The sequence below is a fragment of the Chrysemys picta genome, chromosome 4 (genome assembly GCF_011386835.1).
Source record: "Chrysemys picta bellii isolate R12L10 chromosome 4, ASM1138683v2, whole genome shotgun sequence".
NCBI lineage: Eukaryota > Metazoa > Chordata > Testudines > Emydidae > Chrysemys > Chrysemys picta.
In genome coordinates this window covers 86,727,705-86,740,196 of record NC_088794.1, presented here as the reverse complement: position 1 = coordinate 86,740,196, position 12,492 = coordinate 86,727,705, and the positions used below count along the sequence as shown (strand labels likewise).

The following is a 12,492-nucleotide window of genomic DNA, read 5'->3' as shown; positions in this document are numbered from 1 at the left end:
TGTAGCAGGAGAAAGATGCCCCGCCCGAGATGCCCCTGCACTTGAACTCTATTGATCTTTAGCCACATTTTTATCCCCTGGGGCCATCGCAGCCTGGTGTAAATTAGGGCACCTTTCATGCTACTCCAAGTGCAAAGGGACCAGCCCCTGCACGAAGAAGAGCACAAAGGTGAGATTTAAGCCACCTTTGCATAAACACGTTGCCAGCCCTACTTGCACCCACACTTGCACTTTGGCTTGTGCCAATAGTCTGGCCCTAGACTGAATCCCATGTTGATTCTCTTTGTGATTTCTAGAGCCAGCATGCTCTGCCTATGGATCTAAAGTTCATTTTTCTAGCTGCTGGTGCCATGAACTCCTCCTAGTATTGCAGAATCCAGGCATGTCTTTCTGCCTTTTGTATTCTTTCCAGAAATAACTATTCTAAAATTGAAACTTAGCTGGCAATTCAGCTTTGATGGGAACGTCCAGCCTTGTGTGATGCTATCCTGCAGTTTCCTAGGGCATCGAAAGTCCTGAAATAACTTCAGGGCTGATGCAACTTCACCACATCATGACAAAATATCTGCAATACATCCTCCTTGAAGGACTGATAACTTTGCCTCAGAGGGCAAAAATTTCCAAGGCTGCTAGTTCTAATCCCACTCTCAGTCTTCCACAGGGTGGGCTAGCAGGGGTGTCACTGAACGGAAGTCTTCTTTTCCAGAGGGGCAGGGAATGCTGTTACACTGAACTCTCACTCCCTTCCCACTAGCTAGCACTCCAGTTAGGAGCCAATACCCAAGCTCTGATAGAGGAGGCTAGCACGGTCCTCATGAAGGCAGTGGGAAAGGAAGACTGGGTTTGAACCCTGTCACATTGGACTGATCCTTGCTAGGAGGGGAGACTTTCCTGACTACTACTTTAGATTCCTCCAACCTGCTAACTACAGGCCCAGAATTCTATTAGCTTCTCAATGACCACAGAGATCAAGGCACAGAAGGAAATGAGAGGCTGGGAGTGTGGAGCTGGAGTCCCCCTCCATTTGGGGAAGGCTGCAGGACAAAACAGATGAGTGATCTGAGGCAGGGGATTAATGAAGGTGGGCTGGAGAAGTGCAGTGATTGTGTAATGGAGGAGCAAGAAGGAACGCACTGAAGTGAGACAGACAGTGTGTTTCATAGATTATAAAGTAGAAAGGACCATTGTGATTATCTAGTCTGACCTCCTGCATAACACAGGCCATAGAACTTCCAGGGAATTAGTTCCTGTTTGAACTACAGCTTGCCTTTTAGAAAAAAAACTAGCCTTGATTTAAAAATTGTCAGTGCCACTACAACCCGTAGTAAACTGTTCCAGCGGGCAACTACCCTCACTGTTAAAAATGTAACCTCTACTATTGTAGAGGCCTTGCTGGGGTGGGCTATCCGGGAGACAAGCTAGTGAATCCTCCCCCACCTTTGCTATACCTAGGTAGTCAGTCACCTTTGGAGATAGATCCCTTCTGTGAGAAGGAGCTAGTGAAGATGCATGGCTCCTCTGTAGCTATTACAGGGCCCAGGTAAATATGAGAATACCAGAATACTTCAACTCACTTCATGCCTCCACTCTCTTCTTACCAGGCCAGGGCCGGCTCCAGGCACCAGCATTCCAAGCAGGTGCTTGGGGCAGCAATCTGCAAGGGGCGGCAGTCAGTGTGTTTTTGCCGCTCCAAGCAGCGCGCCGAATTGCCACCGTGGACAGCAGGGGCAGTCCGTGTGCTGTTAGGGCAGCACAGTCGTTTCCGTGCCGGTGGCAATTCAACGGCAGCTTCTATGTTCAGCTGCCCGTGGGGGCAATTCGGTGGCTTCTGTCTTCCGGCTGAAGACAGAAGCTGCTGCTGCCGCGGAAACACGCATGCCGCCCAAATGGCACACAGACTGCCCCCACCGTCCACGGCGGCAATTCGGCGCGCTGCTTGGGGCGGCAAAAACAGTAGAGCCGGCCCTGTATCAGGCTCCTTCAAACAAACCTGCCTGAGAATCTTAACTGGTTTGGAAAGCAAAGGCCATTTTCCTCATTGCTGGGCTGCTGATGGATCACTGAGAGCAAGCTATACTCAAGTATCAACAAGGCATCTATTGAAAGGAAGAGAGCAGGAGAGATACAAAGCTGCTGCATGTCCAAACAGGTGAACACAGGGAGTAAAGAAAGCCTTTTAAAGTGATACATTTCAGCAATTTAGTCCCTTAAATTAGAATACAGCTGTGTTTAGAAGTCTGTTTAGAACTACCTTAATCGGAGTATTTTGTTCAATTGCAGTGTTAACATGGGAGGTGTAATTACAAACTGGACCACTGGGCAGCTACTCATTGTGGCTCCCCCCTGGCAGACCACCACCACTCTGCTATGTAGGATGCAGGAAGAAAACACAGGAAGTGAGCCAGGGGCTGGTGGGAAGATGACTGGGTAGCTCACTGTGACTGGAGAACATTTCACCGTGATTGGATAAACTACTGGACAGCCAGAAAAACCCAATTTAAAAGGTGTTCAGGCAAGTCAAGGTTGAGAAGAGTACAGTACAGACAATAGACCTGCTCAGGGAGGCTAAGGTGACAGTAATTTCGCTTGGTACAAGCCACTGTTTCAGTTTTATTGAAAGGAAGTTTGTTACAGCTTCTCAGGCAAGTGTTTCTGTGCTGGACTATTGCAACCCTTCCTTCTGTCCTCAGTGCAACAGCTGCTGTGTGCAGATAAGAGATAAAATGGGTGAGGTAAGACTGTATCATTCACACTGTCCTTTCTACCCTACAAAATTGACTATGCTAGCAAATTGTTTTTAAATATCAATTTTAAAATGGGTTCCAGTAATCTGGCATTGCTACCTGAATAGATGGGGCATAATTTGATTCAAACAGCTTTTGGAAACCATTCTCAAGACTAGTCAGTTTTAAAAAGTGATTTTCTAGCTCAGTATTTTGTAGTGTAACTGGGATCTTAAGTCTTAGCCCCATCAACCAGCAGAGGCCATATTCACTCTCACAAAAACACAGCTATTGTCATTGTGTTTCCTAAAATGGATGGATAGATAGAATACAAACATAGATCAACCAAAAAGAAAACCTTTTCAAAATAAAAGTGCGCTAAAACCTAAAGTACACAGGAATGAACAATACTCCCTTGTATCTTCTATCCTTTCCGCTTGTATCTAGTACCAGATACTTCAGAGCAAAGCATAAACCTCCTTATTATTACGATAGCATTTATACTGCAGTAAATCTAGACATCTCAACCAGCTTGGGAGCCCCACTGTGCAGGCATAAAGTGAGTCCCTATCCCAGAGAGCTTTCTGTACCAACAGTGTTTCTTAGTCAGGGTTGGATTCCTTTTAGAAAAGGGGAATTTGAAAATTAGAATTGTGTTTGCTTTCTGAGTGATGCTGTTGAGAGAGTGTCCTGTCTCGTCAGCCCTCTCCCTATCCCAAAGCACATTTGGCTCCCTCTCTCTGGTTTTCTTGTATACATTTCAGTCCCAATGACTGATACCTCCATATTTCTATAATCAAACCTTCGCCTCAGTTAACACTCTTTGGCTCTCACTCTTGTTATCCTCAGCAGAGAAGCCAGTCTCCACAGCTGACTGGAGTTCTGAATTCCCCCTCCTGCCCCTAAAGGCAGGTCTCTCCAGAGCAGCATTGAGGCAGACTGCTGTAGGGAAAGCAGATACGGTCATTGCTGGTGCTTTGCTTTCTTTTATATAAACAGAGCATATGAATCTTCCGGGCTGTCAAACCAACACCATTCACAAACACGGAACTAACTTTACAAAAACATTAACGATAGTCACTCAGGGACCCTTAGGACATATGGACATAAGAGGGGCAAAGGAGAAGAAGTCAGAGGTCTACCAGAGAACTACACTGTTTGCTCAATTACTTTAATCTGACCACCTTGGTGTCAGGCTGTGGTCATGTCTCAGGGACAGTAACAAACTGAATGTCTTCTCATTCAAAAAACCCACCAGAACATTGAGACATAATGTACCTTGCTCACTTCTCTTGAGAGGCTAAGTTTCCAGGCACCCCACCACATCTTGGAGGCTAAATCCCAATGCAAAGGCTGCTCCCAGTTGGCTGGAAGGTAGAGAGAATCCTGTTTTGCCAGTGCTCATACTACATAGCAGCTCACTCTGCACAGTAACTTCCAAGAGGAAGTGGTATGAAGGCCACTTCCTGTCTACAGAGTTCTCTGGCAGCTGAAGTCATTTTTAGTTAATGCCACTCAGGAAATTTACCCTCCCACCAAAAAAAAATAAAATTAGTTTTGTTAAGAGAAGAAAAAAAAGCATTGAGCACCCATAGCTCTATTAGTCTCAGTGGACTCCCTCTGAAAGAGACTGGGGGTCTCCTCACTTTGCAGAAGGCACTCAATTCCTAACTGCCTGCAAAGGCAGCAGCTGTGGCTGTGCCACACTCTGTATTGGACAGCAGAGACACACCACAGCAGTGAGCCTGCAGCACTCAGAGAAGCTCTTGAATTATATAAGGACACCTGGCCCTTTTAACTGAACCACCAGATCAGCTGACCTGTTGAATTGTAACATAAATCTTACCCAGGTGGCATATAACTAACAGCTGTTAGATGGAGAGAGAATGGTCTCAGCCAGTCATAACACAGGTATCCTGTATTGTTAATCACGCTGCACTGTTCTGTAGTAGGAATCTCAAGAGACCGGTGTATTTCCTGCCCTTGATCTTGCCATTCATATGCCTACAGCAGTTATGGTCACCTTAACTGCTGGTTTCAAACTTCAGCCCGAGTTTTACTTAGCAATGGACATAGTTAATGCCTCCTAAAAAGAGAAAACATCTAAATAACCACTTCATTCATTATTTAAAAAAAGATACATTTAATTGGTAGCTAAACACTATGGACCTGCTCTTTCCTTAATGCAGGCACATAGCTCTTAGGACTGCTGATAACTGCACCTCCAAGGGACAGATTTACTGAGGTTCAGTCTCTAACATATCGATATTACGCCTTGATACCATTCTGATTTATCACTTATTCACCTGACAGGTCATAACTGACTTATGAAGTCTAAGCAAACCTTTTATTGTACAATGAGACTATTCCTTTTTCTTCTTTTCCTGCTGGACACCAACTTGAACAATGTCTTTCTGGGTAGGGGACTGAATGAACATGGGAACACTGGCACCTAAATGCTATGATGATGGGCTCCTGATAGCTATCTAGACCAGAATACAGTTTCTAAACTTCAGTGAAACATAGTTTGGTCCTGTCCAGCCTGGCCAACCAAACTGTGTTTAAACTAAATTAGCCTCAATTAGTTTTAACCCATGTTTAAAACCTGTTAAGCAAACATGACATCTGTTGACCTAGAACAAATGGAACCAGACACTGAGCCTATGTTGTCCCAGTCTTTACAAAGGACAAAAGATCTGCAGCTTCAGTGCCTGTGTCCTTGAGTCCTGGGCATCCTGGTTCTCAAACTGCACATTGACAGCCCTGGAGTAGCAGGCATTGGGCATTTTGCCCATTCTTCTCTTCAGGTCGGCATGTCCACCGTGCGGAGGAGCTTATATGAAACCAAGTAGGTATTACACACTAGATGAATATATTGTGTTATGTCATCTAGTCTAAGAGGTGCATTATCAATGGCAAGCAAGAATTCAACTGTTCGGCTCCATCCACACTAAAAGGAAGTGATGCTGATAAAATCCACAAGTACCAGGCTATCTATGGATCCCCAAAATCACTAGTTTTGAAATATATGCAATCACTCCTCATATCATACAGACACCTCACAGTGCCTGATTCTCCACTGCATTACACCTGTGCGGAGTCAATGTAAAAGGCGATCATTTTATACTCCCTTTAAACTTAGCCTGGCACTGGCTTGCAACCTATAAGATGAAACTGGGCAATCTAGTTTCACTGTCTGAGTTGAGTAAAGTCCAAAGAACAGACAAACGGCTTCAGTGGGGCAAAGATTTTCAAAATTCTTTCCACTGTAATGATCAAAAATATTACTGTGTTATTAGTCAGGCAGGTAAGGGAACTTTATATGGTATATATATATGGACCTCAATATGGGAAGCAGATGATCTGTGGAGTGCAGGTCAGAGGTTTGTATCCAAAGGTGGCGTAAATGACCATCTGTGCCCTCTCCTCATCCTGGCACTACCTCTGACCAACCTAGCTCCCCGCTTTCAACAAATTGGAGCCATTTTCAATCGGCTTTAATCAGCTGTTTGTAAATAGCCTCAAGAGAGCAAAAACATAAAGGACTGGATTAGCAACAGGAGTGTCCTGGCCATGCCTATTTCCTCTGGCCACACCTCTTTCCCCTCCTACCCCAGCAGCAGGAAGTGATGCATAAACCCCTGTGTCATTTCTGCACCACTGGAGGATCACCTGCGCTGGGGTGATCCTGCCTGGGCCTGTTCCACCAGCTGTCAGGGCAGTTTATGCCAGCAGTGTGGTCAGGGCCGGCTTTAGACCAATTCAACCAATTCCCCTGAATCGGGCCCCACCCCTAAGAGGGCCCTGCGCCCAAGCCCCGGTACGGCGTACCAGCAAGAGCTGGTGTGTTGTACCGGGGTGGCCCAGCTTCCCCAGGGGGCAATTTAAAGGGCCTGGGGCTCCCAGCAGGGCTTTAAATTGCCACCAGAGCCCCACTGCTGGAGCCCTGGGGTAGGGCTGCGGGGCTCTGGAGGCTATTTCAAAAGTCCGGGGCTCCCGTTGCTTCTACTGCCCCGGCCCTTTAAATAGCCGCTGGAGCCCCGCCGCTTTCCCAGGGCTCCCACGGCTATTTAAAGGGCCGGGGCGGTAGAAGCAGGGGAGCCCTTTAAATAGCCCCCAGAGCCCTGGGACAGCAGGGAGGCTCCGGGGGCTATTTAAAGGGCTGGGGCTCCAGCTGCCTCTGCTGCACTCCCTGCCCGCACCAGCCCCGCACCCCCTGCCCTGCTCGCAGCCAGCCCGTCTCCAGCCAGCCCTGCACCCCCTGCCCACAGCCAGCCCCTGCTGCCCCCTCTGCCCTGCCCACACCACCCCCGCACCCTCTGCCTTGCCCGCAGCCAGCTCGTGTCCAGCCAGCCCTGCTTGCATCAGCCCTGCACCCCCTGCCCTGCCCGCACCAGTCCCGCACCCCCTGCCCTGCCCCTGTCTCCAGCCAGGCCCTGCTGCACCCCCTGCCCTGCCTCCAGCCCCACACCCCCTGCCCGCACCAGCCCTGCACCCCCTGTCCTGCCCACACCAGCCCTGCCCCCCTGCCCTGCCTGCAGCCAGCCCTGCACCCCCTGCCCACAGCCAACCCTTGCCACACCCTCTGCCCTGTCTCCAGCCAGCCTCTGCTGCACCCCCTGCCCTGCCCACAGCCAGCCCGTCTCCAGCCAGCCCTGCACCCCCTGCCCACAGCCAGCCCCTGCTGCCCCCTCTGCCCTGCCTCCAGCCGCGCACCCCCTGCCCTGCCTGCAGCCAGCCCTGCTGCACCCCCTGCCCGCAGCCAGCCCCTGCCGCACCCTCTGCCCTGTCTCCAGCCAACCCCTGCCGCACCCCCCAGTGGCCCAGCCCGAAGCCAGCCAGCCCCACACACTCCCCTGCCCGCACCAGCCCTGCACCCCCTGCCCTGCCTGCAGCCAGCCCCGCACCTCCTTCCCTGTCTCCAGTCAACCCCCGCCGCACCCCTCTGCCTGAAGCCAGCCAGTCCCGTACTCCTCTGTCTCCAGCCCTGCCAACCCCCGCCGCACCCCCCCTGTGGCCCTGCCTGAAGCCAGCCAGCCCGCCCCACACCCCGCTGTCTCCAGCCAGCCCCGCACCCCTTGCCCTGCCTCCAGCCAGCCCCATGTCCACTGGTGCCCTGCAGTTCCCAGGGCAGTAACCCTGCACACCTGCTTCAATGAGGGGGGCAGGGAGCAGCTGGGATCCACACATGTGCACACCCTAGGGTGACCAGACAGCAAGTGTGAAAATTCGGGACAGGGGGTGGGGAGTAATAGGATCCTATATAAGAAAAAGACCCCAAAATCGGGACTGTCCCGATTTTATAGGGACATCTGGTCACCCTAGCACATCCCCAGGGAGTGGCGGGGACCTACACATTTGAAACAGAGCTCATTAATAACCAATCAACAGCATATATGATGCAATGTACATAATATATAATTTTATTATTTATATAGTTATGGAAAGTAAATAATACATGGAAGAAATGAAAGGCTTTTCTTTACATGTTGTTTTTTTTTGTTAGTCATCCCTGCCGGGGCCCTGCCGAAATGTTCGAATTGGGCCCCGCACTTCCTAAAGCCGGCTCTGAGTGTGGTACAAAGTGGCTGCGCTGCATTGGAGGGCCTGGACCATATTTTTTATCTCAACAGCAAGCTTTAAAGTAACACTGTGAAGCTGCTTCAGAGCATTGTGAACAGCCAAGCAACAGCCAGTGGGGGAGGGGAAGACAAGGAAAAGGAAGTGTGAGAAGCAGAAACAAATGACCTACTTGTATTCTCAAGAATTTCCCCCCCAGGGATTATTGTCCCCTCAGAAGTCTGATGATACCAGCGATGCAGGCTCAAACTCATTACTCAGCCTCCCAGAGCTCAGCAACAATTTGCTCCAAAGAGAACTCGAGGGGCAGGCACATGGCCTGCGAGGAGAGAGAAGGCATTCTCCCACCAAACTGACAGAATGGAACTGAGCTTTCGACACACGCCTCTCAGAAAATCCAAACGAAGGTGGGAACTGCCCAATGAAGGAGATCAGCCCACTTTGCTAGGATGCCCCACTCAGGAGAGCAACCATTCTGAGGGTGTTCTTTATACCAGATATCAGCATTTATTCCAGAAGACACACTGGGCCATTTAGAGCTCTGTGGACAACTCTCAGCACATCATGCTGAAACTGCCCTCCTGGGTAGGGTTTTCTGTCTCCTGGGGTCCACTTCACTCCTTACGAAGGTCCCAAGATCACCTGACTTTTAGTTGCTTTAACTACACATGAAGTTGCCTGTTGTAACTCTGAGATGCTCTGGACTTTTGGAATCCTATCAACACTCCATCTTTCACTGGCTCCTAGCATGGTCATTGTACAAGCATTTCCTCCTCCCTGGCAAGTGACAGCAATACAGTATCACGCCCTTCACATCTCCCCTGTTACTGGAATAACCACACTAAGGTGCATTGGCAGAGCTTACTGTGTGTTCGGAGTCTCAGGACTCAAGTTATGGGCGTCAGATACGTCAGGGTTGAGGTGCATTGGGAAAATGGCAAGAGGGGCCAGGACTGGAATAGGTGAAGGTGCTGCAGAAAAACATGAGGTACTTTTGCAGAGATGGTGCAGCATTTGAATAAAAGGAGGTGCTGCAGATCCAGACTGAGCAGCACTGGAGGGAGGGTAGCAGGACTTGAATACCAGCTACAGTACAGTGGCTCTCTCAGGACAGACATAAAATACACCATTTTGTCAGCAGTTTAGGTAGAAAAGACTTTGGAGAACACAGGGAGAAGACCTACAGAATTCAGGGAGAGAAGCACAGGAACATGTAGGGATCAGGGCTGAGGTGTAATTTGTAGGAGTTGGCTGGAGGTATCTTGCATTATGAGCGTGCAATATGTCTGCTGGCTCTAGTCATACCATTAGTCATACTGGCTCTAAGCATAAAGTTACAGGCAATGTGGTTCAGTGGGTAGAGCATCACCCTAAGACTTGTGAGAACTAGGTTCTATTCCCAGCTCTGTCACTGACCTGCTGTGACACCTTGGGCAAGTCATTTCATCTCTCTCTCTGTGCCACAACTTCCCAACCCACCCTTTGCCTGTCTTGCTTCATTAGACTGTGAGATCTTTGGTGCAGGGACCATGTTAGTACTACAGCCCCTAGCACAGCGGAACTCTGATCTTGGTTGAGACCTCCAGGCACTACTGCAATAGAAATAACAACAATCCTTCACTTCCACCAGCACAGAATTCATACAGAAGATAAAGCAAACTGTTGTTCTGGTGGGTCCCTGACTAGGTGGATCTGCGCACTACGCTCATTTGTTCAATTGGCAGTATCACATGGACTCCTAAATTTAGCAAAGCATTTCTTCCGGGCAGGGGCTGCTCTATGTATTTTGCTGCCCCAAGCACAGCAGTCAGGGGGCCTTCGGTGGTATGCCTGCAGGAGGTCCGCCGGTCCCACGCATTCAGCGTACCCACCGCCGAATTGCTGCCGAAACCACGGGACCGGCGGACCTCCCGCAGGCATGCCACCAAAGGCAGCCTGACTGCCGCCCTCACGGCGACCGGCAGGCCGCCCCCCGCGGCTTGCCGCCCCAGGCACGCGCTTGGTGTGCTGGTGCCTGGAGCCGCCCCTGCTTCCGGGGAGCCCAAAGGCACATCTCCAAGCCAGACGCAGGCATTTGCATTTAATAGCATGTTCAAAAACGGCTCGGTACAGCACTTAAGAACAAGTAATTAAAGGGAATATCACTGCAGTACAGCTTCTCATTAGCAGTGTAATTAGTCTGCTGAAAATAATTAACATTCCTTTCTACAAAGAGAACAGAGGACCCATTACATTCATTACATCAGCTCTAAACAAGCAAAACAAAGGCCCTAGAAGAGGGTCTTCCATTCAGGGAGATGGAAAAACAAGCTTCCAACAACAATGCAGATGTATCATACCTAGGAAAACAATGGAGAGGCCTCAGGACAGGAGGCTGCCATCCAAACAGAATTCAACCTGTGCAGTGATGTTGGGGCTCAGAGAGATCAGTGCATGCAGGTGGAAATGGAGGAGTGGTACACGTGTGATTGGTTGATGTAAACATCTGGGTGTGTGATTGGTTGATGATGTATGTCAGGTGTTGGTGTGTGGGTATGTGTAAGTGTTGTAAACATAGATGGCAGGTACATAGCGCATACGTAAGGCTCTATGTGGCATGGCTGCATTAGTCATAGGAGTATAGTCGGGACATGTCTGGTGTCTCTGTGTGTGATTTGTGTGCACAAAATTGATACTTCTGGTAGTGTGCAAGTCAGTGTGATAAGTGGGTGTGCTGTATGTTTCAGTGCACGTGACAGTCATAGGGAAGTGCATGACTGGGTGCCACTGGTGTATGCATGTTTGTGACTGGTGGTGGGGTGTGCACTGGTGAGAGAGGCAGAGGAATGTCACTCTTCTTTAACATCGCCTTCCTGATCTCAGCCTTTGAAAAAAGCAGCATTGTATAGTCACCTCTTAAACCAGCTATGTTAGCTCAAGGACTTTCCCCACACCCAAAGAAAAACAGAGACACCACACATTCTGTACCTTTCCATCCCTGTGATCAATTGACAAACCACTAGCTGTAACAAAGATCCTGGTCTCTCAGCCTCTCCTGAAAGCCAAGTTTAAAATGTTCTCACTTTCAATTATTAACAGTTAGATTCACCCCTCCATGTACAAAAATCCCCAAATGTCAGAAGACACGGCTATTAAAAAACAACCCACCCCATGAAAATACTAGAATCCACCATTTCATGACCTACATGCAGCCATAATCATAATCTTGCTCTTATGACTCACGTATGCAAGTGAGGTGATAGGTGTCTGTGTGTGACAGAAGCATGTGTGTCCAAAGTTTGTGCCTGTGATCAGTTAATGTGTATTGAATGTGCCTGTGATGAGTGTATGTTTGAGATTGGTGTATGTGTTCTGAATGTGTTAGGTGTGAGTACTAATGGTTTGTAGCATGTGTGAGAGCAAGGGATATGGGTCATCATAACCTTGTGCTTATAATATCAATGTCTGCTGCAGAAGCTACTGTATTATGCCCAAATCCATGTGAAGTTTCATTGCCTCAATTGGCTGCAAAGGAGCCATGGTTTCCAAGACGCTGGTGTTCATAGTTTGTTCAGGGGACACAGCAAACACAATAAACATAAGTACTCACAGTTGCCTGTCCTGGGATTTCCATCCCACTTTTGAGTTGGATACATTTCCCTTGGTATGAGAGTTGAGCACTTATAAACCATTAAGTGGAACTGCCATGAGGCTCAAGACCAGCAGCACAAAGGGCTCCACAGTTACATTGCTATGGAAACCACCCAGACACAAATCAAAAGCCCGGCTTGCTTTGTCTGTGTATTTCTTCTCCTAATAAGTAATGTATTCTTCCATGTTTCAGAGGGGTAGCCGTGTTAGTCTGTATCAGCAAAAACAACGAGGAATCCTTGTGGCACCTTAGAGACTAACAAATTTATTTGGGCATAAGCTTTTGTGGGCTATAACCACTTCATCAGATCCATGGAGTGAAAAATACAGTAGGCAGGTATAAATATACAGCACATGAAAAGATGGGAGTTGCCTTACCAAGTGGGAGATCAGTGCTAACAAAACCAATTCAATTAGGGTGGATGTGGCCCATTCCCAACAGTTGACAAGAAGGTGTGAGTATCAACAGAGGGAAAATTATTTTTTGCAGTGACCCAGCCACTCCCAGTCTTTATTTAGGCCTAATTTGATGGTGTCAAGTTTGCAAATTAATTCCAAT

General features: G+C 48.6%; 2 protein-coding genes across 11 annotated transcripts in view; both read right to left on the bottom strand.

Annotated features, from left to right (window-relative positions):
* Positions 1 to 12,492, bottom strand: part of TMEM229B (transmembrane protein 229B) — a 56,192-nt gene that overhangs the window by 18,669 nt on the left and 25,031 nt on the right. For 2 of the 10 annotated variants that reach the window (XM_024109213.3, XM_024109211.3), the window contains exon 1: positions 4,002 to 5,770. The exons of 4 other annotated variants lie outside the window; for them this stretch is intronic. Coding sequence is in view for 3 of the 6 variants with exons in the window: in XM_024109211.3 (XP_023964979.1) it covers positions 4,002 to 4,049 (48 nt within the window). In the remaining 3 variants the exon portion in view is untranslated. Of the gene's footprint in view, positions 1 to 4,001; positions 5,772 to 11,892; positions 12,115 to 12,492 lie in introns of those variants that run through there. 4 more of the 10 variants (XM_065592934.1, XM_024109212.3, XM_042849334.2 and 1 more) reach the window with 4 other exon arrangements.
* RAD51B (RAD51 paralog B) overlaps positions 1 to 12,492 on the bottom strand; it is a 682,929-nt gene that overhangs the window by 645,416 nt on the left and 25,021 nt on the right. The gene's annotated exons all lie outside the window — the stretch shown is intronic.